We start from the raw sequence: 26,732 nt of genomic DNA on the forward strand, positions 1-26,732 counted from the left end.
GCTTTCTGCATACTTTATATGTTATCCAGGGCCTTGTAGAAAAGTACCTGTGGAGTTGAGCTTTTTGGAATGGGTGTGGCATAGCTCAGGAGTGTCTATATGTAACAGATCATATGCACGTGGTGCTTCTAGTCTGTGACTGGTTTAGGGGTGGCGATGGGTTGCACAGGGGCAGAGAGAGATATTTGGCCCAAGGGACTCTGCTGAAGCTTCCTCTGAAGTCTCAGTTACAAATGCCAGTCACCATTCCAGCCTATTTAGATAGGACACTTCTTTAAGATCCCTTAGGGGGAATGCTGCCCATTCCTTCAGAAAGCTAGGGGGAAGTGCCCTAAATTCCTCTCTCTGGTACAGACAGACCACCAGGAAGGGCAGGTTGATGCTCTGGATATCCTGACCCAATTTTACCTGGGCAGCCCCTCTGTTACTTGCTTTCATCTTGGAGATCCTGGCTGACCCCAAAACCTGCTCTTAGTATCATCCAGTTTCCAGGAGAGTCTTTCCGGCGGCACGGAATCACTTAATGGAAGCCTTTCTATTGCTAAAGCCAGAATGTGTTCGGGAAGACATGTGGGCTCTTTGGAAGACCGAAGTTTGGCACCATAAAGGGGACGCCAGATTAACCTAAGGGCAGAGGGCACGAAGAAGGCACAAAGGGTTCATCTCCATATCTATCAGCTCCGGAGTACTACGTGGGTCCTGGGTCCTGAGCTGCAGACTTGGTGTACAACTTCTCCCATCCCTGGGGACCTACTAGCACCACCTCCATTTGTTACCTCGACCCTTGCCCTCCCCTACAGTCCATCTAAGGTGGGCCTCCTCACCAGTTCTCCATCACAGTTCCCCCATGAATTTCATACTGCTCGTCAAAATTTGTAATTCTTTTGCCTGTTAACCAACCTTTCCTATTACTTTTTCCATTAGGTTTTAAACTCAATGTGGGGAGGAACCGTGTTAATCTTTTCTACTGTTTTATCCCCCAGGCCCAGCCCAGTGTACATCAGGGAGCAGTTAAGATTATTTTCGGGGCACCTGGGTGGCTCAGTAGGTTGAGCGGCCGACTTTGGCTCAGGTCGTGATCTCGCGGTCCGTGAGTTCGAGCCCCGCGTCGGGCTCTGTGCTGACGGCTCGGAGCCCGGAGCCTGTTTCAGATTCCGTGTCTCCCTCTCTCTGACCCTCCCCCGTTCATGCTCTGTCTCTCTCTGTCTCAAAAAGAAATAAACGTTAAAAAAAAATTTTTTTTAAAAAGATTATTTGTTGAGTTAATTAATAATCATACCATAGTGCTTGGGCTGTTAATGCTTAATTAATAAGCATGCATCAACTAAGAAATGTAACCAGAGTTTTTATGCTAGTGGTGGTCCCAATGACTGAAAGTGAGAAAAATCATTGATAATGGGGAAGAAGTACACTTGGTCAGTTTTACTTGAGGTGTCAGTTTCAGATGTCAAGAGGTCCTGAGGACAGGGCCTGGGAGCTAACATTTCGATGCTTCTTTAATCCTATTCTTGATTATTTGTAGGAAAAGAGGTTTACACAGCCAGTTTCTAACTTGTGCTTTCATTCATTCTTTCATATGATTTAAGAATATTTACTGAATAATCTTAGCATGTTAATTAAGCACTGAAGATACAAATACACAAGACACTTGTTGCCTCTACTGTAGGATTCAGACGTGTGTCAAAATAACTGTAACATAATATGATACGCACTTTAATAGTCACAAATAGAACACCGTTTGCTGGGGGTGGGAATGCAGGTGGGAGCCCACAAAGTGTCCCATAAGCTCGGAATTCAAGCAAAGTAAAAGGTCTCCGCCTTATTTCAAGGCTGATCATGCAGACGTCTGGCAAAGGGGAGAACATTTTATCCAACACAATTATTCTCTTGGTTCTATTCAGGTAGCAAAAGAACTATAAGCAAAGTCCACAAAAGAAAAAAAAAGAAGCAACTTAGGGCAAAAGGGCAGAGAAGTGAGCAGGGGGTACCTACCCATTAGGCTCAGGAAAGCACAATATTGTGAATGATGGCCTGAACACATATGAGCGTGCACAAACCCCATTCTGTCATCCTTCCCGGTCAGGGCAGCACGCGGGTCCAGAGCTTATCTCTGAACATTTGGAAACAGTTACCTTGCTTTAATTTACTGAATAAATCTGACACCGTCTGCGGATGTGTCCAGATTGAAGGCGAGCAGTGTCCCGGCTGGGAGAGGAGGTGTGAAGGCCCCCGCTGAGTGCGGGCGGACGGTGGGCCTCAACCAGCGCCCTGCACGGGAGGTGATGACCCACCGGGGACGAGAGGTGGAAGTCTGAGGGCAGAAGGGGTTCTTTTCCCTCCACAGAAGGCACCTTGGGAACGTGTGTACTCACACTGGCTTCGTTCCTTCCTGCCTTTGCTCTGAAGGGACTCAAGAAATTCAGAATGAGCAAAATAAAACAGGACGAGGGATGGAGAGCTTGGCAGAGGCCAAGAATTTTCCCCGACCTTTGAGGCCTTGGGTTCTGGGGATCTGGCCAAGGGGGCTTCGTGTCCTTGTTTTAGCTGCACTCGATTGCCCATCCCAGCCAAAAAAGAGAAAACTCTGTGCTGGTTACAAGACTAATTTCATTTGTTGCAATCCAACAGACTGAGTCACCAAGACCTCAATTCATTTACACATTTATTTTAAGCACCTTTTCTTTTTTTTTTTTTTTAAATTTTTTTTTTTCAACGTTTATTTATTTTTGGGACAGAGAGAGACAGAGCATGAACGGGGGAGGGGCAGAGAGAGAGGGAGACACAGAATCGGAAACAGGCTCCAGGCTCTGAGCCATCAGCCCAGAGCCCGACGCGGGGCTCGAACTCACGGACCGCGAGATCGTGACCTGGCTGAAGTCGGACGCCCAACCGACTGCGCCACCCAGGCGCCCCTTTAAGCACCTTTTCAATGGTAGGCATTTTGCTAAAGCAAAATGGCTAGCATGGCTCCCAGCTTGCTGGGTGGTAGGTGGGGGCAATAGGAACAAACAGTTACAAGCAGTGGGGACAGAAGAATGGAAACAGGGCTCAAGGGGGTCAGCCAGTACTCTGCCCAGACTCTGCTTCTGGGCAGAATCCACCAAGAGGACCAAGAGTGGACACGAGGCCGAGGGGACAGCATGTACGTTCTCTTGGACACGAAGCCCTGTCGGCCTGCTCGGTCTGGGGGGTAACATGTCCCAGCCCAGCCAGCACTGGAGGCCCGGGGAGGCCAGGCAGGAGACAGATGATGCAGGACCTAGACTTGATTCCTATAGGCGAGGGGGAGCCACGCATGGAATTTAAGCAAAAGACAGACATGTCCTGATACACGTTTCGAAAAAGGAGCCTGTTTCGGAAAGAGGCAGTGAGGAAAATAAACTCAGAAGAGGAGACATAGCTAAATAAAGCACATGGGTTTCTTCCCATCACATACAAACGACTCTTCCTATTCTGATGAACAGTTCAGCCTAAAAAACGAATTACTGGTAGTCAAACTGCCAGGTAGCCCTTATTGGCTGACTCAGCTCAGCGTTGTAACAGTCCTCTGTAAAATAGGGACTGATAATTCACACTGACTGAGTTATTGTGAAGACGGGTGGATTAATGATATCATTTTTTGGAAACAGATTCTTTAAAAAACTTTTTTTTAATGTTTATTCATTTTTGAGGGGGGGAGAGGGAGAGAGAAAGGGCTACCAGAAGAGGGGCAGAGAGAGAGGGAGACACAGAATCGGGAGCAGGCACCACACTCTGAGCTGTCAGCCCAGAGCCCGACACGGGGCTTGAACTCACGCACCATGAGATCGTGACCTGAGCCCAAGTCAGACACTTCACTGAGTCACCCCGGCGCCCCAGATATCATCTTGAATGTAAAGCACACAGCGCAGCGTCTGGAACACAATACACACTCAGAGAAGGCTCCTAGCTAGCCATATCCTCTCCCACATCTTCCTCCTCCAAGGTTTTGCGTCGGCCTATTTATTGCAAGGCATCCTCAAGGCCTGTTCCTTCCCCACCAAAGACTTTTTGTTGGGGGGAGGAGAGTGGGTCTTGGGGTGATTCTCACTTTCAGGACCACTCAAGTCCAGAAGTCAGAGGTTTCTGTAAGGCTGCTCTCTAGGGAGCTCAGAGTGTTTTTCTCTTCTAGTTCTTTCAAATGCCTGCTGTACCACCGAAGAGAAACTTCCATCTAGTTTTATTAAGTTGTGAGCAAAAAGAATGCATGTATCAGCAAACTATTAAAATTCAGAATTATTTAGACAGTTCAAAGCTGTGACCAAGCCAAAAAAAAAAAAAAAAAATCACAGTACAGTTAACGTGATGCTTAACAGAAATGATTACTGTGCTCTGTTAATTACACGTAAATGCTATTTCGTTCCCATAAATGACAGTAATGACTGGGCAGGACCAGAAGTGCCTTAGAGACTTCTTTGAAGATTGGCCGGATATTCCTATTTGACGTCTACAGGGAAGGGGTCAAGTTGAGCAAGGTATAGGGTCTCTGTGGGCTTCAGATACATTCTCTTGCTTGAGGAAAAGACCGTTCTTTCCCCTCAAAGCCTATCCATATGCAGTCCTGAACCTGAAGACAACTTTTGGGATCCTTCAGTCCCTGTCCAGAAAAGAAAGCATCACCCAGCACCGAGGGACTGGTAAGGGACCCCCATTTTCTGCAGCTCTCCTGCCCCTCACCAGTCAGTTCTGGGATGTCTGCATTCTTCCTGCCCCTCTTCCAACTCTTGGATCTAAAACACAGAGGAGGTCCAGCAACAGTGTAAACACAGGCTGGCCAGGGAGCGCTCTGCCGGCATAGGAACACAGCATTCCAGCTTGCACGGGGTGGGCCTGGGGCCTTTCTCTGGCTTGGTGTCCAGGGGGACGACACCATTCCCTCTCAGCTACTCTTCTGTGGGTTTAGCTCGTACTCTTATTGAATGCTCATTGCCTTTCATTAACTTCCGTAGCAGGCCTGGCTTTGCATTTCAACTTTCTGTGGCCAGCAGAGGCCTTCTGGAGCTATTTCAGATGCAGACGCTCCTGTCCGTGAGGGACAGCTCTCTCAGCCACAAGTCAGTGAGGCAGAGATACCAATGTGGATTCTGGGCTTCCAATCAAATATTCAGAAAAGGACACTGTACCCTTTCAAAGCTGCAAAGTAAACAGACCTTCAGCTTAGGAAGCAAATGTACTTCTGATTATTTAAATTTAAGTTCTAAAGAGGACAGGACAGTCCGTGATTCCAACAACTTCAGTGAGGGAAGTTTCAGGCAAGTGCACAGAGAACAAATACGTAGAGATATCAAAGCGGTCCTTGTAACATCAAATTCCTATTAATCTGCCCGCGTGCTAAGGAATGTCTGTCTTGATCTTTTAGCAATTATCATCTACAAACTGTGCTGCCCTGCAGCCCGGATGGTGTTCGACAATCAGCGAGGATCCACACCCGCGTCCTTATGAGTGTTTGTTTTTCCTTCCTATCATCAGGTCAGAGACCCTTAAGGCAGCACTGCAAAAACACGACGCCCCTGCCCCTCTGGTGGAAAGCTTCCTTCCAAGTCGCGACGCCACTCTGTATTTATGTTTCTGATTCTCTGTCAACCGTATTCTCATCAAAGTATCCTTTAAAACGGTTGCCACTTGTGGCCCAGAAGCCTTAGCATCCTGTTGGAAGAACAGACATTCAGGCCCCTCCCCAGCCCTGCCGAATCAGAATCTGCTGTCCCCTAGCAGCTCACTCTAGAGTGTGGGAACACACGCCAGCGTTCCCCTGACAGAATGTGAGTCTCATAAATCCATAATCTACCAACGAAAAAATAAACAAAGCAAATGCTTTTGCATAGGAAACTCAAATCCAGTAGGACCTCTGTGGACATAAACAATTTATTAATACTAATCAGTGTCAGCTGCTTACTAAGTGCCAGACCTGTTACAAGGGCCCTGCATGTATAGGTTCACAACTGTGCACCAAGACACAGGAGATAGGTACCGCCCTCCTCACGTTGCACAGGCACAGAGACCTTATATGGCCTGTGCGAGATCAACACAGTAAATCACACAGTGGAAGAGGCAGGATTTGAATCCAGGCAGTCTGACTTCCCGAGGGCATGTGTTTAACCATTAGCCTACACCACCCCCCGGAGGTGTGCACCTGTATTCAGGAAATGAACAGCAGATTTGGGGCCTGAAAGAAAAAGCTATGTCGCTGTAAGGGCCACCATTTCAGGCTCAATCACGTTTAGAAGCAGAGACCAGCTGAGCTGGAGATCAAAACCTCTAACAGAACCCTCTTGGGTATTATCTGAAGTCAGTGAGGTGCGGAGAGGATGTGTGGTTCTCCCAAAGGGGTGGAAAATGGAGGCCGGACAGGTCTCAGCCCCGACGGTTCTTCCCGCCACGCTCACTTACCCCTTCTGTGCCACGTCCTTCTTCTTTTGGGGTTTTGCTCTTCCAAAGCCCCTTCACACCCAAGAGATACAGAAGTGACAGCTGTTCCCTTCTGAACTTTCATTCAACATCTGAGCGTCTCTGCACTGCTTTAATAAGTCATTTTGCAACCTATTTAAAGCCTCCTCATTAAAAAACAAGTCTTGGGGCACCTGGGTGGCTCAGTTGGTTAAACGTCCGACTTCGGCTCGGGTCACGATCTCGCGGCGAGTTCAAGCCCTGCATCAGGCTCTCTGCTGACAGCTCAGCCCCCCCCCCCGACCCCCACCCCCTCTCTCAAAAACAAGTCTGGAAAGGGAAGGCTGTGCTTATCGACCATCCTTTAGTAACTTTGATACTGAGCAATTACATACAGAGCGTAACAGGAACTTTCAGAGGTGATAACCAAAGAGCTCTTCCTTTGATGAAAGTCAAGCCTGCCAGCTACTGAGTGTTCATTAAGATGGAGTTTTAGTCTGGGCCCCAAAGAGTCATGTACCTGCTAGAGGCTTAGATCCGTCGATACATTGATAGACGCAAGAAGGGTGGCAGTTCCAGGCCCAAATTAAAGCGGCTATGGAATCTGGGCCACCTCATCTAAGGTGCCTATTTCTGACCAAATGGTGCTTTCCGTCACTGGTTAGCACCCCACAAGGATTCTCTCAAGCCCCACGTATTTGCAGAACGCAGGGCAAGGAGTTCCTGGAACACACTTCACGGGTCCGAAGGGGCTGAAAATTCCCGTTTGAGGTACTGCTCTGCTACAAAAGGCAGGGAACACCTTTCACTTGGAAGCCTGCCCATCTGGTGGGAGGCAAGAGATAGAATACACACCATGCCCTTAAAATGCCACCCTCATGATGCCCACCGTTTCTTGACTGATCTGGCAGCGCCTTTCATCACCTCCACTTCAGAGGCGAGGAAGGATCACCGAGTCCCTCTGGATGCACAGGGTGTACATATAAATCACTCAATACTTGAAATACCAGACCGAGCCGTGGCGACTCCCAAGGATCAAAAACACAGAGAGGACCAATCTGCCCTATCTTAGCCTGCTTCTCCCAGAGCTCGTGGTTCCGTGCCCCTGGGGGTTGTGGGGCAGCAGCGGGTCACAGCTTGGCCACCCATAATGGAGTTGGCAGTCTCAGATCAAACACCCTGAGAACGTGCTACAGACACCCAGCCCGGGGCACTTACCTTGCACTGCCCAGACACGCAGATGGCCGTGCCATTCTGGTCACAGGGGGTACCGTCAATGACCTTCTCGGCTTGCCGGACATAGAAGCGGTAGCCCATCGCCTGGCAGTTCAACTCACACTTCCGATTGCCCTTTACTACCAAAAAAAAAAAAAAAAAAAAAAAAAAAGAAAGAAAGAAAGAAAAAAAAAGCATCTTTTTTTTCTTCTGGTATTCTCTGCACTGAGATAAAATTCACACGACATAATAACATAAAAATAAACATTTTAGCCAAAGTGTACAATTCAGTGGTGTTGAGTCTATTCCCAATGTTGTACAACCATCACCACTAATTCCAGAGCATTTCTGTCACCCCCAGAAAACAGCCCTGGACCTGTTCGCTGTCATTCCCTCCAGACCTTGGCAACAACCCATCTACTTGCTATCTATGGGTTTGCCTATTCCAGACGTCTCATAATCACACACTTTAAAAACACTGCATCAGGGGCACCTGGGTAGCTCGGTTGGTTGAGCATCTGACTCTTGGTTTCGGCTCAGGTCATGATCTCACAGTTTCATGAGTTCAAGCCCCACATCGGGCTCTATGCTGGCAGCACAGAGCCTGCCTGGGATTCTCTCTCTCCCCCTCCCTCTCTCTCTGCCCCTCCCCCACGCACGCTATCTCTGTCTCTCTCAAAATAAATAAATAAACTTACAAAAAATAAAAAATAAATAAATAAAAACTTCATCCAAGTTACTAGATCTCCCCACAGTCGCTGGTCGAGGGAAGGGATTGTGTCTTGATCTATGGACATATAGTAGACATTCGATGCTGAGCAGATATCATAAAGGGATTCTTCAAGAATCCCACGATGCAAATAATAGACTCCACTTTTAGAAGTCCTCCCAAGTTTTAACATAGTCACAATTATATCTTACTTATCAGCAATCACAGTGAGCACACAATTTTTATGTTCTGCTTTAAAAAAATTGTTACTGAATATCTACGCAATTATATCATCTTTATGTTCTTTTAAACGGCTAGAGTTTCCTGTAATAACTCCTCCATTATGAGATATTTAAGTGGTTTCCGTATCACCTTGGGTTGAAATCCAAAGTCCTCAGCAAGAGATAAACCATCTGTCAAGAACTGAATCTTGCCTACCTTTATAGTCTCATTTCCTACTGTTTCTCCTTACATCCTTGCTGTGTACCCAACTAAGCACTTCCTCTCTCCAGCTATTGCTTAACTGTTCTTCTGCCTTTGCCTTACTTGGCTAGTATCGATTTCTACTTTGCTTTCGTTCCCAGGTCACTTCCTCTAGGAAGCCCTCCGTGGATCCCGACCTTGCCTGTACATCCAGCCATCTGATCTGGCCCCCTCTACAATAAGGTTAACCAAACTTCACTGAAGCAGAGTCTTGAGGGACCACAGGGACATGCCTGGTGTATTCACTTTTGTACCGCCAGCATCCAGTACAGAGGCGGGCAAATAGCAGATGCTCTACCAGTCCCTGAGGAATAAGAGGAGGGATGAATAAGTAAACACTGGCCTTTTTAAAATTGTATATTTTGCCTTTCTCTCGTCTCCCCCAATGAGATATATTCCCTTACAGAGTCTTTCTCTATATTTCTGTTATTTCACACCGAGCCTGGCACACAGTCAGTGCTCAATACATGCTAATTAATTACTGCTGCTACTAATATCTTCAGAACAATTTATTTGCCTCCAAAATAAGAATGAGACAAATTTTCAGGCAAGATGTATTTCTATATCCAAAACAGACAAGCCAAGTACATACTGACTTTTTTTTTTTTTTTTTTTTTTAACTGTTTTTGGAGACAAGACTAACGCTTTGCTCAGTCATAGACAGCATGTTCCAGGGTCATGCCTTTGTCTGAAAATCTGATTACTGGATTGGATAACACTGACTCTTTCCTACACAACACAATACATCATATTTTCCCCAGTGTAGCTGCCTGACTGTCATAGCAATGAACTTCACTCCAAAGCCATTGAAAACCACTAACAGGAAATAACATGGAGCCTCTGGGACCACATGGTTTAGGGAACACTGAATCTTCTATGTACGTTAAGCTCTATCTTAGAAGTCAAGAGGCAGGGTTTCGTACCCTGGCTGCCCAAAAGATAGAAGAGGTGATGTTGGAAAAATCCAAGAATACCAAAGATGGAAGTGCCTTCGGGAATTATCTAAAACCAAGTCATCATTTCCTAGATTAAAAACATACCACCACAAAGGCCTAAGAAAGGAGGTGACAAGTTAGAGGTAAAGTAGTCCCCAAAGCTTGCTTCCTCAGGTCATCTATCTACCTGGACCCTGCTTCTTCCTTCCCAGCTCTTCATTTTCTGAAGTGACAGCAGGAACTAACCAGGTGCATTGCATTTCAAGTAATAACAGCGTCTGAGAGGCAGCCTCAGGAGGGGCCAGAGTTTTGAGTTCTCACTTCTCCTGGCTCTCTCCCAACTACCTCTAGCCTTTGGGACACTAGCTTTTGCAGCCACAATTTTATTTCTCCCTATTCGGAACCATACTACAGAACAACATCCTGAGAACATTCTACATACTACAGGAGAACATTCTGGCTGAATGTGGGGCAATTATGGCAGAATTTCCAAAAGGCTACATGAAAGTAACCTGGAGGACTGGCCTGAAGTCTGCACATCTCCTGCCTCTAGGTCTGACCTCTACCTATGTGGTTCAGTGTTGCTGCTGCCTCAGACTTGCAAGAAGGAAAGAGGGGGCTCCTAGCAGATAATAGAGCCCTGCGGACAACTGACCGCCCATCAGAACTATCAGACGGCCTGTTGCCTTGGCAATGCTCAACCTAGTGTGTCTCATAAAAGTACACAAGGACTCACTTCTTTAGGCCCTGTGTCTACTCCCCAGCCACCTTAAAATTCCACATAAAAATAGGGGCGCCTGGCTGGCTCAGTCAGTTAAGTGTCTGACTTTGGTTCAGGTCACGATCGCGCCGTTTGAGGGTTCGAGCCCCACATCTGGCTCTGTGCTGACAGCTCAAAGCCTGGAGCCTGCTTCGGTTTCTGTCTCCCTCTCTCTCTGCCCCTCCCCCGCTCATGCTCTGTCTCTCTTTCTCTTTCTCTCAAAAATAAATAAACATTAAAAAAAATTCTTTTTAAACTACATTAAAACTATATTTGCAGGGCCTCAGATTAAGTTTTCTCATGGATAATCACTTCATTCCTTTTTTTCTTCTGTGAATATAGTTATACTTCTCTATAGAAGAGAAGCCAAGAGCCAAGAGCGTCTTCTCTAAGCAGATCTTGGCTTGGTTTTACCAGCAGAGAGAGAGGAGGAAAACAGAAGAGTGGCCACCAGCGGGGGGAAGTGGGCTGAGAGCAAAGCGGGCATCTCCTTCTCCCCCTGATTCTCTTATTGCTCTCCTTCTCTGTCCTCCCCACCCCCAAAGGGAACACCTTTATATTCCACACACTGAGAGGGTGATTCTGTGTCCCAGGACCAGAACTTGTTGAAAATGTAGATTCTGAGGCCACGCCTCCTAGTCCTGCATCAGAGACTCAGGCAAGCTATATTTTAAATAAGCCCTCAGAGTGATTCTGGTGCACACATTTCACAGCCACTGCTCTAAGAAAAGTCAAACAGTGAGAGAAGAGCTAGAAGCAGCTGACCATTCTTATTTTGAATCAAAGATGTTCAAATTCCACACCCAAGTTTCAAAGATAATATAAGCACTATCTGTAATTAAACTTAGAATTGCCAGGTATCTGGATCCATGATAGCTAAAAAAATCTCTCTTCTTATTAAACTCTGGAGATCACACAAGAGAATTCAGGTTACTTAGAATAAAACAGCTAACAACTAAAGGATTTACTCTCAAATACGGTTCAATATTTAAATCACTCCCTGAACTGTGTCCCCTTGGAAAGCCCCCTGATATAAGAGTAAAGACATTTTTCAAGTGATAAAGGGCAAAGGAAATAGAAAAGGAATTAATAGTTACAAAATTTTGGAAGATGGGAAGCAAAGGACTCATGGAAATGACGTAGCAGACCCAAGAAAACTGATCCTAAGCAGGAATTGAAGCATCGAAGCTACCTAGTATTGTTGCATCTCCAAGAGGTAACTTTGGAAATAGGGCAGAAAGAAGGCCTAAAAACGGGGGGAAAATCTGTAAGGGTGATTAAGAAGTAGTTAGCGATTCCATTTTCCAGAATGGTTAGCTAAAAGCCTCTGAAAATTAACTCCTTCATAAAAGCAATGAGAACACTGTCAAAAGACAGCTGGAGCAGGCTATACTACTATGAGACAAAACAGACTTTAAGACAAAAACTGTTACTAGAGACAAATAGTAGCATTTTATAATAACAAGAGTCAATGCATTAGGAAGACAACAACAGAGCTCCAAAGTACATGAAGCAAAAACTGACAGCACTGAAAGGAGAACTAGACCATTCAATAATAATAGTTTGAAATGTTGATACCACACTTTCAATAATGAATAGAATGACTAGACAGAAGATCAGCAAGGAAACAGAAGACTTGAACAGCACTCTGAACCAACTAGACCTAAGAGCTATCTATAGTTCCTACCCAACAACAGCAAAACACTCATTCTTCTCAAGTGTACATGAAATAGTCTCCAGGAGGGAACAAATGTTAAATAATAAAACAAGCCTTAATAAATTTAAAAGGATTGAAGTCATACAAAATATGTTCACTTGCCACAATGGAATGAAATTAGGAATCAAAACCAGAGAGGAGTTTGGGGATTTCAAAAATATGTGGAAACTAAACAACATATTTCTAAATGACTGATCAAGAAAAAAAAAAACACACAAGGGAAATAAGAAAATACTTTGAGGTAAATAAAAATAAAAATACAACACACCAAAACTTATGGGATGCAGATATAGCAGTGCTTGGAGGAAAATTTATAGCTGTAAACACCCATGTTAAAAAATCTCAAATCAATAACCTAATCTCCCACATTAAGTACTAGAGAAAGAAGAACAAACTAAACCTAAAGTCAACAGAAGGAAGAAATCTAGAATGGAAATAAATTATATAGAGAAGGGAGAGGCAACAGAGAAAATTAATGAAACCCAGAGTTGGTCTTTGTAAAAAACAAAATTGACAAACTTTTAGATCGACTAAGAATAAAAGAGAAAAGACTCAAAACACTAAAATCAGGAACGAAGGGGGAACATTACTATTGATTTTATAGAAACAAAAAGGACTTCTAACCAGGGCAGTTAGAAAAAAAAAAAAAAAAAAAAAAAGCATCCAGATTGAAAAGGAATAAGTAAAACTATCTGTATTCACAGATGACCTGATCTTGTATATAAAACAGACAATTTAAATGCACCAAAAAAGTATCTGAATTAATAAAAAGTTCATCCAAGTTACAGGATATAAGATCAATATGCAAAAATCAATTGTATTTCTACACACTATCAATAAACAATCTGAACATGAAATTAAGAAAACAATTTCATTTACAACAGCATCAAAAAGAATGAAACGTTTGGGAATAAATTAAACACAGGAAGTTTAAGACTTATACACTGAAAACTACAAAATATTTTTGAAAGAAACTAATAAAGATCTAAATAAATGGGAAGACATTCCATGTTCATGAATCAAAAGACTTAAGATTGTTAAGATGGCAATACTCCCCAAAGTGATCTATAGTATAGGTTCAACACAATTTCAGTCAATATACCAGCTGTCTTTTTTTGCAGAAATTGACTGGCTGATCCTGAAATGGATAGGGAAATGCAAGGGACCAATAGCTAAAATAACCTTGGAGGAAGAAAAAGTGGAAGACTCATACTTCTTGATTTTGAATACTACGAAAGTACAGCAATGGAGACAGTCTGATATATAAATTGATGGAATAGAATGGAGAGACCAAAAATAAACCTTCATATATATGGTCAATTGACTTTTGACGGAAGTGCCAAGACAATTCAATGAGAGAAAAATAGTCTTTGCGATAAATAGTGTTGGGATAGCTTTGCATATCTACATGCAAAAGAATGAAGCTGGACCCCTACTTCACATCATATATAAAAATTAACTTAAAATGGAACATCAACCTAAATGTAAGAGCTAAAACTACAAAATCTTTACAAGAAACCTAGGCATAAGTCTTCATGACAGTCAATTCATCAATGGTTTCTTAGATAATATGATATCAAAAGCACAAGTAACAAAAAAATAGCTAAGTCGGGCTTCATCATAGAACTCCATTGGGAAAATGAAATGACAACACAAGTAATGGGAAAAAAGTTTTGCAAATCATGTATCAGGGACTTGTATCTAGAATCTGTAAACAACTTTTATAACTCAACAATGAAAAGACAATTCAATTAAAAAAAATGGACAAAGAATTTGAATAGACACCTCTCCCACAAAGATACATAAATGGCTAACAAGCACAGGAAAAGATGCTTAATATCATTCATCATTAAAGAAATATAAATCAAAACCACGATGAGATAACATTTCACACACACTAGGATGGCTACAATTAAAAAGACAATAGGAAGAGTCGAAAAGGATGTAGAGAAATCAGAACCTTTGTACAATGCTAAAAGGACTGTAAAATGGGAGGGCTTTTTTGGAATAAATTTGGCAGTTTCTCAGAATGTTTGACACAGTGTTACCTTATGACCCAGCAATTCCACTTCTAGGTATACAACTATGAGAAATGAAAACGCACGCCAAAAAAATGTGTACGTGAATATGCATAACAGCATTATTCACAATAGCTAGAAAGTGGAAGCAATATAAATGTCCCTCAACTGATGAATAAATAGATAAAATGTGTTTTATCCATATGTGGGATATTATTGGACAACAGAAAGGAAATATGTACTGATACATGCTACAACAAGAATGAACTTTGAAAACAGTGTACTAAATGAAAGAAGTCAGTCACAAAAAGTCACCTATTGTCTAATTACATTTATTTATTTATTTATTTATTTATTTATTTATTTATTTATTCATTATTCATTCATTTACTTTTTGAGAGAGAGAGAGAGAGCACAAGCAGGGGAAAGGGCAGAGGGAGAGAGAGAAACAGAATCCTAAGCACGCTTTACACTGACATGGGGCTTGATCCCACAACCCTGGGACTGTGACCTAAACTGAAATCGATTGTCACTCAATTGACTGAGCCACCCAGGTGCCCCTAATAACATTTATATGAAATATTCGAAATAGGCAAATCTATAGAGGCAGAAAGTAGATTAGTAGTTGCCAGAGGACAGAATGCAGAGCAAATGCTAATGGGTATGGACTTTCATCTTGGGGTTCATACTGAAATTATTTAGTGGTAATGGTTGCACAATTTTCTAACTATACTAAAAACACTAAATTGTAGTATTTAAATTGGTGGCTTTTATGGTATATGAATTTTATCTCAATAAAGCTGTTATTAAAAAAAAAAGGCAGCAGCAGCAGCAGTTTCGTAGATCTCCAGGAAACCAACAAATAAATAACTCAAAAAAAATTTCTGTTTCCAGAATGAAGGAGCCCATCAAGTGCCCAGGACAATGGTGTTAGGTGTAGGACTTGATTTTACCCTACTTGTAATTAATAAGTTAGCCTGTTATGTTTCATGGGTATAGACAGAGGATACGAGACTCCTGAGTCAGAGGGGCACCTGGGTGACTTAGTCGGTTGGGAATCCAACTCTTGATTTCTGCTCAGGTCATGACTTAACAATTCCGCTCACATGGGCTTGCTAGAGATTGAGCCCCGAGGCGGGCTCTATGCTGACAGCACAGAGCCTGCTTGGGATCCTCTGTCTCCCTCTTTCTCTGTCCCTCCCCTGTTCACGTGCTCTCTCTCTCTCAAAAATAAATAAATAAACATAACAAACAAAAAAAAAAGACTCCTGAGTCAGAGATAAAGGACTTTATTGCTTTTGGAAGAGCGAACATCACAAGCATTGGCATGTTTGTGTCAGTTCCCCTTGCCCCCACGCCTCACAGGGACATTACACATGTAGGCAAGGAACACTGTGCTTGAGGACCCGATGCGTCTACAGGAAGCAATAAGGAGCCCTGCTCTTTTGTCCTGGATGGAGATGTTGTTCATTCTTCAAGGTTGCTCACTGAAAACACAATCTTGAGAAATGACCTGGTTTTAGGGTGGGCAAGGCCTGGCATTCTTGGCATACTCCACAAGACCTATAGGAACCTAAGCAGTGTCTCCCAATGAATGGATGATAGTGAACAACACCAAGGCACATGGTTGTGGAATTTTAAGACACTTGGGACAAAGAAAAGATAACACAGGCTACCAAAGAGGAAACAACTAAAATGGTATTGTATTGGATTTCTCAACAACCACTTTGAAAGCTACAAGATAACCGAGCAATGGCTTGTAATTTGTGAAAGTCATTTCTAGAATTTTACATCAATCACCAGAATTCCATATCCAGTCAAATTATCAACCTTTGAGAAAAAATAAAGGCATCTGCAGAAATTCAATTCTTGCACAATTTTCCTCTCATGGACACTTCCTGGAGAACGTGTTCTACCACAATGAAAGAACAAACCAAGAAAGTAGAAGGTGTGGGATCCAGGAAATAGAAGAACTAATCCAGAGGGAATGCTCAGGACTGGGATGAAAGGGGACCTTAACAAGACAAGTGTGTACGAGGCTAGGACTAGAGCAGATCAGAAGGGTCAAGGAGAAGGTGAAATGGAGACAATACTCAATTTTTAAGATACTGATATTTTAGGGGCATCTGGGTAGCTCAGTCGGTTGAGTGCCTGACCCTTGATTTCAGCCCAGGTCATGATCCCCAGGGTCATGGGACTGAGCCCCACAGTAGACCTCTACACTGACAACAGACACATGTTTGGGATTCTCTCTCTCCGCCCCTTTCCCACTTGTGCATGTATGTGTGCATGTGTGCTCTCTCTCAAAATTAATAAAAACTTAAAGATATTGATAAATCAAATTACTGAAAGAAGATTCACATAATTTCAAAGTGCCGGAGGTTAAATTAGTGTGAAGTACCTAGAAAAGAAGACAAGGAGAAAAAGGTGTTTATTAACAACAAAGAAACTAAGGATTTCAGGAGGTGAAAAGTAATCACAGCATAGGGAATGGATGCTACAATGTGATGCCCAGATTACCCACCAGCACCACCCAATCCAAGTCAGAATTCCCCCAGCAGCTGGGAGTGCCCCCTGCTGGTAGCTCACAGCTGTGTCTTTCTGGAACTTGCCCTCAGTCTAAGGGACCTGCCTCACGAAAGGTTAAGCCTCTTCCCCAGGGATAGCCAAAGACTGGTCCATGTGCTGGTACAAAGGCCGACCCTATCTCAGTTTTGGGTAACTACGCAAGCTAGCCCAGCACAGAGATGCGCCAATCTGCATCTTGCACCCCCACAGGTGCTGCTGTTCCAGGATCACTCCCCAGTAAACACTGGGCACGAATCTCCGTCTCAGGCTCTGGATCCTGGAGATCTGACCTAAGCTAGTACACCATATGGCTCAGCTGTGAGGAGCGTGCACATAGTCATGCTGTAACTATTCAAAGGTAACTATTCTAGCCTAATTACATAATTACCTCGAGGGGGTGTGGGATGGGGAGTGTGCACACGTGGGGAGGTAGGAGAGGATGATGAAAGAGGATTCCATCCTCGTCTTCAACAGAACATATTTGAAACCCGAGAAGTTCACAAGTAACAATGTAAGCAGTATTCATAGATACGAAGGTAAATCAAAAAGAACAGCTAAAACAGCTGGGGAGGAAGAAATACTGGGGGAGGGGCACCATTTGTAGAACTATTTGTTTCTGTGAATATACACATGGATTAAATGATAAAAGCTAGGGGGCGCCTGGGTGGATCAGTCGGTTAAGTGTCTGACTTCAGCCAGGTCACGATCTCGCGGTCCGTGAGTTCAAGCCCCGCGTCGGGCTCTGGGCTGACAGCTCAGAGCCCAGAGCCTGTTTCAGATTCTGTGTCTCCCTCTCTCTCTGCCCCTCCCCCGCTCATGCTCTGTCTCCCTCTGTCTCAAAAATAAAAGAAACATTACAAATAATAATAAATGATAAAAGCTAATTTTAAAAACGCGTAAAAAATTCAGGTTCAACAATTCAAGTTCGCAGAAACGGAGTCCTTGTGCACAGTTTCCGTGGATGGTAGGCTTCCTCCCATCTCTGTTCAGAATTAACACAAAACTGTCAGACTTCCAGCCGTCTTTTCGGGAACGTTGCCTAAGTGCGACAGCAAAACAAAATGTTGCTCTCTAGGAAAGCAAAACCCTGCAGTGTGGAGATCCTCGATTTTAGCTAGCAGATCCTGGATTTAAGCTAGCTTTGCTACTTTGGAGGTTTGCATTAGCTAGTAAACAAGAGTGGCAGCAAACAAGGTTCAAACCTTTCCCAGAACTGCACATTCTCCTGTCCTCATGCAGGGAGAAATTTTCGGGTGAGGAAAGAGGAGAGATTCTGTGACTAAACACACGAGGCTATTCTTAGAGAACGGGTAACATCTGTGCTTAGTTTCGGGTCCATTCAAACTTCACAAGTTCACTCCAAGTGTAGCACCAAAACCTTCATTTCCCAGGCTCAAGTTCCGTGTTTTTTGGTGGAATATAGGATATCCCTGTTCAAGAAAAGCAGCCTCGTAAACGCAGCTCATAAAACTCGGACGTGGCAGGGTACTTACCCAACACATGCTGATGAGTGAAGTGTAAACGAATTAGAAACACGTGGATGCAATGTCTTACGTGTACGTGCAGGGTTGACATAAAATAAAAGGGGTTTGCTCAAAGCTGGGGGCAGGCTTTGCAGCACTGGCTGGCGGTGAATAATCCAGGGCACAGCCAAGCCAGACTTGACCTCTGCCAACTGCATTATCTATGCAGTATTCCTCTTGTTTATGACAAAGGATCTGCCTGCCCTTGAACTCCGCATTCTGGACTAGACGCGGGTGATTACTATTGAAGCTGCTTTCCCCCAGACTGCATTTTCCAGGACAAAGTTATGGAAAATAAGATGAGGAACATGTCTCTAAGAGCCCAGACGCTTCTCTGGAATTAGAAAACTGGTCTGAAAAAGTCGGAAGAGAAGAGCGACGAGACTGTCTAATTCTTAGCCTTTCCTGTTCTGAAAGGGAAACTGTTTGCGGTGCATTCTGTCATTAAAACTTAAATGCAAAAACATGCAGCTTATCAATTGCTAATACCCCTAACCTTCTATCCCGCACTTGTAACTATATCATTTAAACTTCAGAAGTTCACATGTTCTTACTTAACTGACAGCCTTGGAGATCTAAATGACTCACAGTGAACAGAAATGTCTTTTTGTAAATCCTGAAAAAGTATTGGCTCGATGTTCCACAGACGGTAAATTCCTCTTAGCACCATTGCTCACACTTAAACACAGTTCGAGTGTGCGACACTCGAATGCAGTGGTTCTCAAATGCCAGCGTATTCGGGATCACCTGGAGGTCTCATCAAAGCACAGACTGACGGACTGACTCTATGCCTACAGTTTCTGATTAAGTCTGGGGTGGAGCCCCAGAATCTGCATTTCTAACACGTTCCCAGGCGATACCACCGCTGGAACCACACTTTGACAACCACTGCTCTAAATGAGGCTATTGAACCAGGAAGGAGAACCCAGCCAGCAACCACACCACTGCTCGACACCCTGGGGATGCACCGCCAAAGCTGCCATAAAAAAATGATGCGCGACTGGCTAAATAAAAGGTTACAGTTCTACCCAGGCAAGCCGGCCCGTCAAGACTGCAACCTTCAGGAGGCCTTGCAAGAAGGAAGTTCCCTTCTGAGCTGTACAGCCCATGCTGTGCAGAAGACAGAGGGAGAAATGGAGCTTCTCTTTCCTTAGCATCTGCATTTGGATCTGGCTGCCAACCCTATTCCCATCTTTTATAATTTTTATATACCTACTGTTTATTGAGCACCTACTGAGTGCCACGCCCTTCGCTGATCCTAACTCAGCTAATCCTCACCTACGGGGGATGAGGGTCAGGCAAGCTCAGTGACTTGCTCCCGAAGCAAAGGTGGTAGGCGGCAGAGCTCCGAGTCGGGCCCAAGTCTGTGGGACTCCAAGGTGCATCATTTTTTTATGGCAGCTTTGGCGGTGCATCCCCAGGGTGTCGAGCAGTGGTGTGGTTGCTGGCTGGGTTCTCCTTCCTGGTTCAACTGCACCACTACCCGCCCACTCTGTGCTGCAGCCCAAACCTGTTCCAAACTGCTGCCCTGCCAATGGGTTACAGCTGTGAACCACTCGCCCCAGAGTCACCTACTGGTGGCTGCTAGCATTTCTTGGCTACCTGAGGACCTTGTGTCTCTCTCAGGATGGCCAGCTAAAGGAAGCCGGTTTCCTGCCTCACTCCAGTGGCTCCATAAAGTGGCCTCGGCTTCTGTTGCGGGTTTCTAAGGCTGAGCACCATAAGTGACTCTCGGTGGGCCCTCTCTAACTTCACGGTGGGAGCTGCTCACCAGCAAGACCAAAGCATGATTAGAGGGTTGGAACTTCAGCTCCACCCTGACCTCTGGGGAGGGGAAGGGGCCGGAAACTGGGTTAATCACCAGTAGCCAATGATTTAATCACTCGTGCCTACGTAAGGGATCCTCCGTAAAAACGACAGGGTTCAAAAGTTTCTGGGTTGGCGGAACACGCCCTGGTGCCGGGAGGGTGGCGTGCCCACCGAGGGCCCAGAAGCTCTTCGAGCTCCTTCCCTCACACCCACCCCCCCGTGCATTTCTTCCATCGGGCTGTTCCTGGGTTCTATCTCCTTTAATAAACCGGTGACAGTAAGCTGTTCTCCTGAGTTCTGTGAGCCATTCTAGCAAATTATCGAACCTGACCGGGGGGGTGTCATGGGAATCTCCTACTTGTACCCAAGTTGGACAGAAGTGGGTATAACGTGGTGACCCACTACTTGTAAATGGTGTCTGAAGTGGGGGGCAGGCTTGCGGGACAGCCCCTAACCTGTGGGGTCTACACTGACTCTGGGTAGTAGTGGCAGAACTGAATTCAATTGTTGGACATCTGGTTGGTGTCCACAGAGAATTAGAGAATTGCTTGGTGTGGAAAACTCACACATTTGGTTTCAGAAGTGCTGTGAGTAGAAGCAGATCTTGTGTTGTACCTGCCTTCTTCCCATGGCTTCCAGCTTCCAGTGAGGGTCTAAGCCTTCTGCTGGTGGAAGCCAGGCCATCGGCTGGGTTGACAACCACTGATACACCTTTCTAGGGCACGCAGTCACTTTCTTAGGGACAGGACACATTTCTGCCAGGGCAGCAAGCACTCGAGAAACCTCTTTCACTCCCTATATCTGCTCTGCCACCAGGCTGTCATTCATTCATTCTGGATTCTTCTCTTCCCCTTCACTTCTCCTGCCAAGCCCCAGCCCAGGTCCTCATCAGCCTGTGCCAGAAGGGCTTCACAGTCTCCTAACTGATTTCCCGGATTCCAACTCCCTGCCTCCCTTCTCCCCATTTATCCATCTTAAAATATATTACCCCCCAAAACTTCCTTCTTCAGGAAAGAGGCATGATCCTCTCAAGAACCTGTCCTAGCCCTACACTCTTCTCTCACGAATCCTAAATGACCACCCTCCCCACTCCAACGCCCTTTCTCCGAATGCCCCATGCCCCTCCTCCCACCATGGCTTTGCACTTCATCTTGGTTGGTGTCTCTCACATTCTATTCTCTGCTTAAACAAATTCTACCTGACCTTCCAGATGTGGCTCAGTCCACCTGCTCCTGGAAGCTTCCCCGGACTATACTCGCCCCACTGATCTAGCAATCTCTACTCTAAATAGAGTTTCACACCTAGAAAGAACCTATCACTTAATTCTCTCAATTTACACAGCAGAAAACGGAAGCTCAGAAAGGGGAACACATTTGCCCAGAGTCATGCTGTTCGTCAATGACCTCAGCACACTTAAAATGCAGAGGAACTTCTCAATTCATAATAATGATGCCTCACAGGGCTAGTTAGGTAGTACCCGCAGCGTACCAAGTGCTGTGTGAGACACCGCCCGGGCATTATTCCCCCTTATCCTCACAACTCCACAAAAGAGATATATTATTATTATTATTATTATTATTATTATTATTATTATTATCATCCCATTTGACAGGTGTGGCACCGAGGCCCAGAGAGGTTAAGTACCTTGCTAAAACCTGCGCCACTAGAAAGTGGTGAAGTCAGCAGGGTTCCAACCCAGGTTTGACCCAGAAGCTGAGTTCTGACTCATTGCCTACCGAACCCCGCCTTCTTTCATCTGAGTACAAAATTATCTCCCTAAGTAGAAGCTCACTTCTCTGAGGTAAGGGACAGCTCTTCACATGGTACCAGGTATGGTGCAATGCTCATGCATTCACCCAAAAAATACTTAGTAGGCACCTACTGTGTACCAGGCTCTGGGCCAGGATCTAGGTATGAGCAAGATAACGAGGCAGAGTCTTTGTCCTCATGGGCAGTCCACATCCATTCATTTTATGAGTTCGTTCGCTCAGCCAATATTGACTGCGAGTCTACCTTATTCTGGTACTATCGAAAGTGCCAAGGAAATGATAAGAAAAAGACACCGAGTCCTTGATCTAGTTAGTGCAAGTGCATGACCAAGTCCTTCCCTGGTCTCACAGGGAAGGCAGCCGCTCACTAGCCATTCACACAACCGTGAGACTGTAACCGGAAGGACGGTTTAGTGGGTGAAGGGGCGGGGAGGAGAGAAGGACCTTCAAGGCAGAGGTATACGCGTCTGGCCACAGCCGAGGGGCAGGAGCATGGCCCCCTCGAGGGGTGAGAGACGTCTCCACGGCTGACGCAGAAAGCGAGGGCAGATGTGACGAGAGGGGTCTGTGGAGGCAGAGCCAGGCCGCGCGAGACCATCGTTCTCACAGAAAGAAGGAACACACATGTGTAGAGGTCTACGAAGCACCGCGGCTGGTGTTCCTCGCATGCTTCCAGAGAGCTGAACACAGAACAGCAGTAGCTTCCTGTTTGGAGAAAGTTGCTAGACACGTAGTCTCCTGGGAATCGGAGAGGCCCGCGTTGTCCGAGTTGCCCAACCTCTTTCTGAAAGGTTTCCTTTTTTCTCTCTTGTCACAGTAAATCTACGGCTGGAAAAAGTGACTGAAAACAAATCCCACTATGGAAAAAACGGCACGCTGTTCAAAACTCTTCAAGCTGTGGGACACGTAGTGTTACATCTTAACATGTTACATTTAATAAAAAATAAACGTTTCAAGGGCGTTCTGTCAGTAGAAGGCCGGTCCGGCCGAGTGTCAGGAAAGCAGCCTGACAGCTGCCTAGAAGCAGGAGGTCATAACCGGTTTCTTACTGCTTGGGAAAACACACATCTATCGGAGGGGATACGGACATATTAATATACGGAATATACACATATCCCTCCAGAAAAATGATGTGGCTGGGGTTTTTCCTTGTCAAGAACCAAGGACGTTGAGAGTTCTGAGAAGGAACTCAGGGCAGGGAACTCTGGTACAAATGCCATGGAGAGTAGAAGTCTCAGAAGACGGAGAAATCCAGAAGCAGAGGAAACGATACCACCTGTGCAAGTGATACCCCAAGGAAGGTGGCTTGACTTCCCATCTCCTGCTATTATCATCTTAGCAAAATATGCATGGGCGTATATGCACGTGTGCATATGTGTACATGTGTGTATATGCATGTGTACCGCGTGTTATGTCGATGTGTGTATATAATGTACATATGTGGGTGCATGATATATATATTATGTGTATGTTTGTGTATGTGTGTACCAGTTCGTGAATGTGTGTGTGTGTGTGTGTGTGTGCACATGTATCTTCTAGTCTCATGGCACCAGGCCAAAGCAATCAAGAGTGATAAAAACGGGGTGCCTCGGTGGCTCAGTCGATTGAGCGTCCGTCTTTGGCTCAGGTCATAATCTCATGGTTCATGAGTTCGAGCCCCATGAGTTTGAGCCCTGCATTGGGCTCTCTGCTGTCAGTGGGGAGCCTGCTTCAGATCTGCTCTTCTCCTTTCTCTCAGCCCCTCCTTCTCTCTCCCTCTAATGTTTAAGTAAACATTAAAAAAAAAAAAAAAAAAAGAGTGATAAGGACACAACATGGGCTGGTCCATAAGGTGGAAAAACTTCCTGCATGAATGTGTGGGCAGATGCAGAAAAATCCCCATGCCTGAAAACCAAGCAGTGGTTCTAACAAAAGCTCTGTCTTCTTAACACTTCAGAGCAGACATGGTAAAACATTGGAAAGAGGTTTCAGCAGGAAGAAAAGTTTTGATGGCTTCAGGGAAAGAATTAATTAGTGTGACAAATTCTCAGAATTCGGTTGGGGGGGGGGACCGCAAGGGACCCCAGCTTATCTCTCAACGTTTGACAGAAGCCAGTGAGCTGGGCACTGCCCCTGTGAACTGCCCTTGCTCATTAGCAGATGCTTTGTGCCTGGGAGGCAGCGGGAGCTCAGCAGGTATTTCTTGAAGTGATGCTCTCTCATAGCATGCTCCTTCCCAGCTCTCTGGAGGGCTCTTGGGCTCAGCTCTCCCTGTTAGGGTTTAATAACACCAACCAAAGAGTGACTTTCATCGTGTTGCCATTCTTATGACAGCCTTCCTGAGTTCTTCACTGTCCTGGGAACATTCACCTAACATGGGTTTCAAGGACATTGTTCTCTACAATTGGATCGCTAACTACTTGATGGTTATTTTCACTGTTCTGGAAACACACCACAGGCACTCTCACCTTTGTGGCTCTCTTCCTTTTGTTTACCTATCCAGAATGTCCTTGACATTCCAATACGCCTACAGAAGCCTCACCTTTAGCATATGTTTGTGAAATGCACACACATAAAAATTGTGGCAAGTGCTGTGGAGGCAGAGCCCACGAGAGAATGTGGATAGGGAAGTGAGTTCTGAACTGGAATCTAAAGGAAGAGTTAGTTTATTAGGGAGGGGATGGGAAGCAAGTCATCCTGAAGCAGTGGTACCAACCTATGCAAAGGCCCTGTGGCAGGAGGTGGAATGGAAAGAAGGTCAGTGTTGCTGGACAGCAGAGAGTAAGACAGCCAGCAAAGGTGGCTCTCCTTTAAGTCCACAGTCCTCATAACCTCTTTGGATTGGGCTGCTAGATAAAATGCAGAATGCCCAGGAAACATTTTCAGATATATAACATATATTGCATGGGATATACTTGTACTAAATAATTTAATGAGTCTGAAATTCAAATTTAACTGAGCCTTCTTCATTTTTATTTGCCAGCAGCCTTACTCTGGATACAACCAAAGGACATATTTTCTATATAACTCATTTGTGTTCTTCATCACAATGGGTCTTATTTTTTAGCGGGCTCGATGTCTTTCTGTCTCTGATGACTTCAATCAGGGAACCTTAGAGCAGGAAAGGTCCTTCTGGAAACCAGCCAACCTGACCTCCTAACTCTCCAGTCAAGAATAGGAGGCTTAGAAAGGTACCCGGAGCTGCTCGAGGTCATAGATAGAGACCCCACTAAGGCTTCCTTCATGCCTACCTGCCGTGCCTAGGACAGCCCTGAGCACATTACAAAAACAGCTTCATCAATTGCCCAGTTGAATTAACAAGCTCATTTACATGCCTCTGTACAGAAGGGGCTGAATAGGCACAACCCCAGACAGCCAGGAGCTTTCCAAACAAAATAAACAGCAAGCCAGACAGAGAAGGGGCCATTTGCACATGCACAAACACGGGGACAGACACAAAGGACCCCAGCAAGTGGCTGCTTCAACCAGCTACATTGCTGCCTTTTCCTGGAGATTCTACAAGAGCCCAGAACCAAGGCTCTCCTCCGCGGTGGCTTGGTGAATTCACTCCTGCGTGGTGGCCCATTGGATTTCCGTGGCAAGTGTGAAAAGTGATCATTTTTAAGATGAAAACGGTGACCCTGAAGGGACTCACCAGCCAGCCTCATTTGTCCCTTTCAGGTCCCTGTTATTTGCTAAGAGACTTTTTTTTCAGGCTCTCTCTGCAGGCAGAACACGTCCTGTCCAAATATGCACAACCGCCTGGAGAAAAAGGCAGGGCGGGTCCCTCCACCACTATTTACCAAACGAATGCAGCCCTCCACATTCAACTCCACTGAATGCTGGGGATAATCCCCCTGAGTAAGCTTGGCTTTCATTCCGGGGACTTTAAAAGACGTCAATCCATCCCAATCACAATCAAATGCAAGCATTTCACTTTTCGAAGACAAACAAGGATTTGGACAAATGAGAAGCGGAGGTTCCCTTGTGGAAGCATGAAAAGGGAATTCAGCAGCCCCGGCTCCCTCTCAAAGGAAGCACCGGGAAGGATGTTCTTGCTGTGGCCACACAAAGTGTGGCATGAGCTCATCATGCCAGAACCTAATTGAAACCTCAGGCTGAAACAGTGTTTTGTGATATTTGGGGGGAAAGGATGGGCAAAGACAAAGAGGGAAAACAAAGTATGTGTACAGAGGCAGCATGCAAAGCAGCCCACTTCTTGACTGTGGGACAATTTGGACGGTGGCCACTGAGTTAAATGAGGTGTGGCCTTCTTCCTCTCAAACTCACTGAGACCCAAAGCCGTTTTGCAGAACTCGCTGCTGCCAGCATCATGGCTCCACAGCCAAGGCCTTTCGGGCCCATTAGGACCTTCAAAATGCAGCTGTGTTCAGAGAAATGCAGCAGAAGAGATGCCGGTTAGACCTGTGGACAAACTGCCTAGCATTCGTGAATCTACCGACAGGCTTCGAGATAAAGGAAAAGAGCGGGGATTTTACATATCCTTCACTGGGTCTGAATCTGAGTCCTGTCACACACTAAGCTTGGGCCATTGGACCCATTATGTCCCTGAACCTTGCGTTTCTTGTCTTTTAAGGCAGGTATGCCAATGCTTACCTCGCAGACTTGCCTGATAATCACGTAAGAGAACGCTTGTAAAAGCGCAGGCACTCAATGAACATTCACGTCCTTTCTTCTCCCCTGAAACTAGATGCCCAGGGAAGAGGTGGAATGTCTGCTTCTGGAAGCTTTACCCGAATCGCAGACACAGAACTAGCTACCTTTATCTCACGTGGCGACTCCTGGCAGGGGAGGCATGGGCTCGGTGGTAGTCCCCAGCAG

At 45.3% G+C, this 26,732-nt stretch overlaps 1 protein-coding gene across 3 annotated transcripts in view; it reads right to left on the reverse strand.

Annotated features, from left to right (window-relative positions):
• The window catches only part of THSD4 (thrombospondin type 1 domain containing 4), a 578,933-nt gene that overhangs the window by 310,026 nt on the left and 242,175 nt on the right, over window positions 1–26,732 (reverse strand). For all 3 annotated transcript variants that reach the window (XM_045449229.1, XM_045449231.1, XM_045449230.1), the window contains one exon: window positions 7,624–7,760. In XM_045449229.1, the coding sequence (XP_045305185.1) occupies window positions 7,624–7,760 (137 nt within the window). The remainder of the gene's footprint in view (window positions 1–7,623; window positions 7,761–26,732) is intronic.

Source organism: Leopardus geoffroyi, chromosome B3 (genome assembly GCF_018350155.1).
Source record: "Leopardus geoffroyi isolate Oge1 chromosome B3, O.geoffroyi_Oge1_pat1.0, whole genome shotgun sequence".
NCBI lineage: Eukaryota > Metazoa > Chordata > Mammalia > Carnivora > Felidae > Leopardus > Leopardus geoffroyi.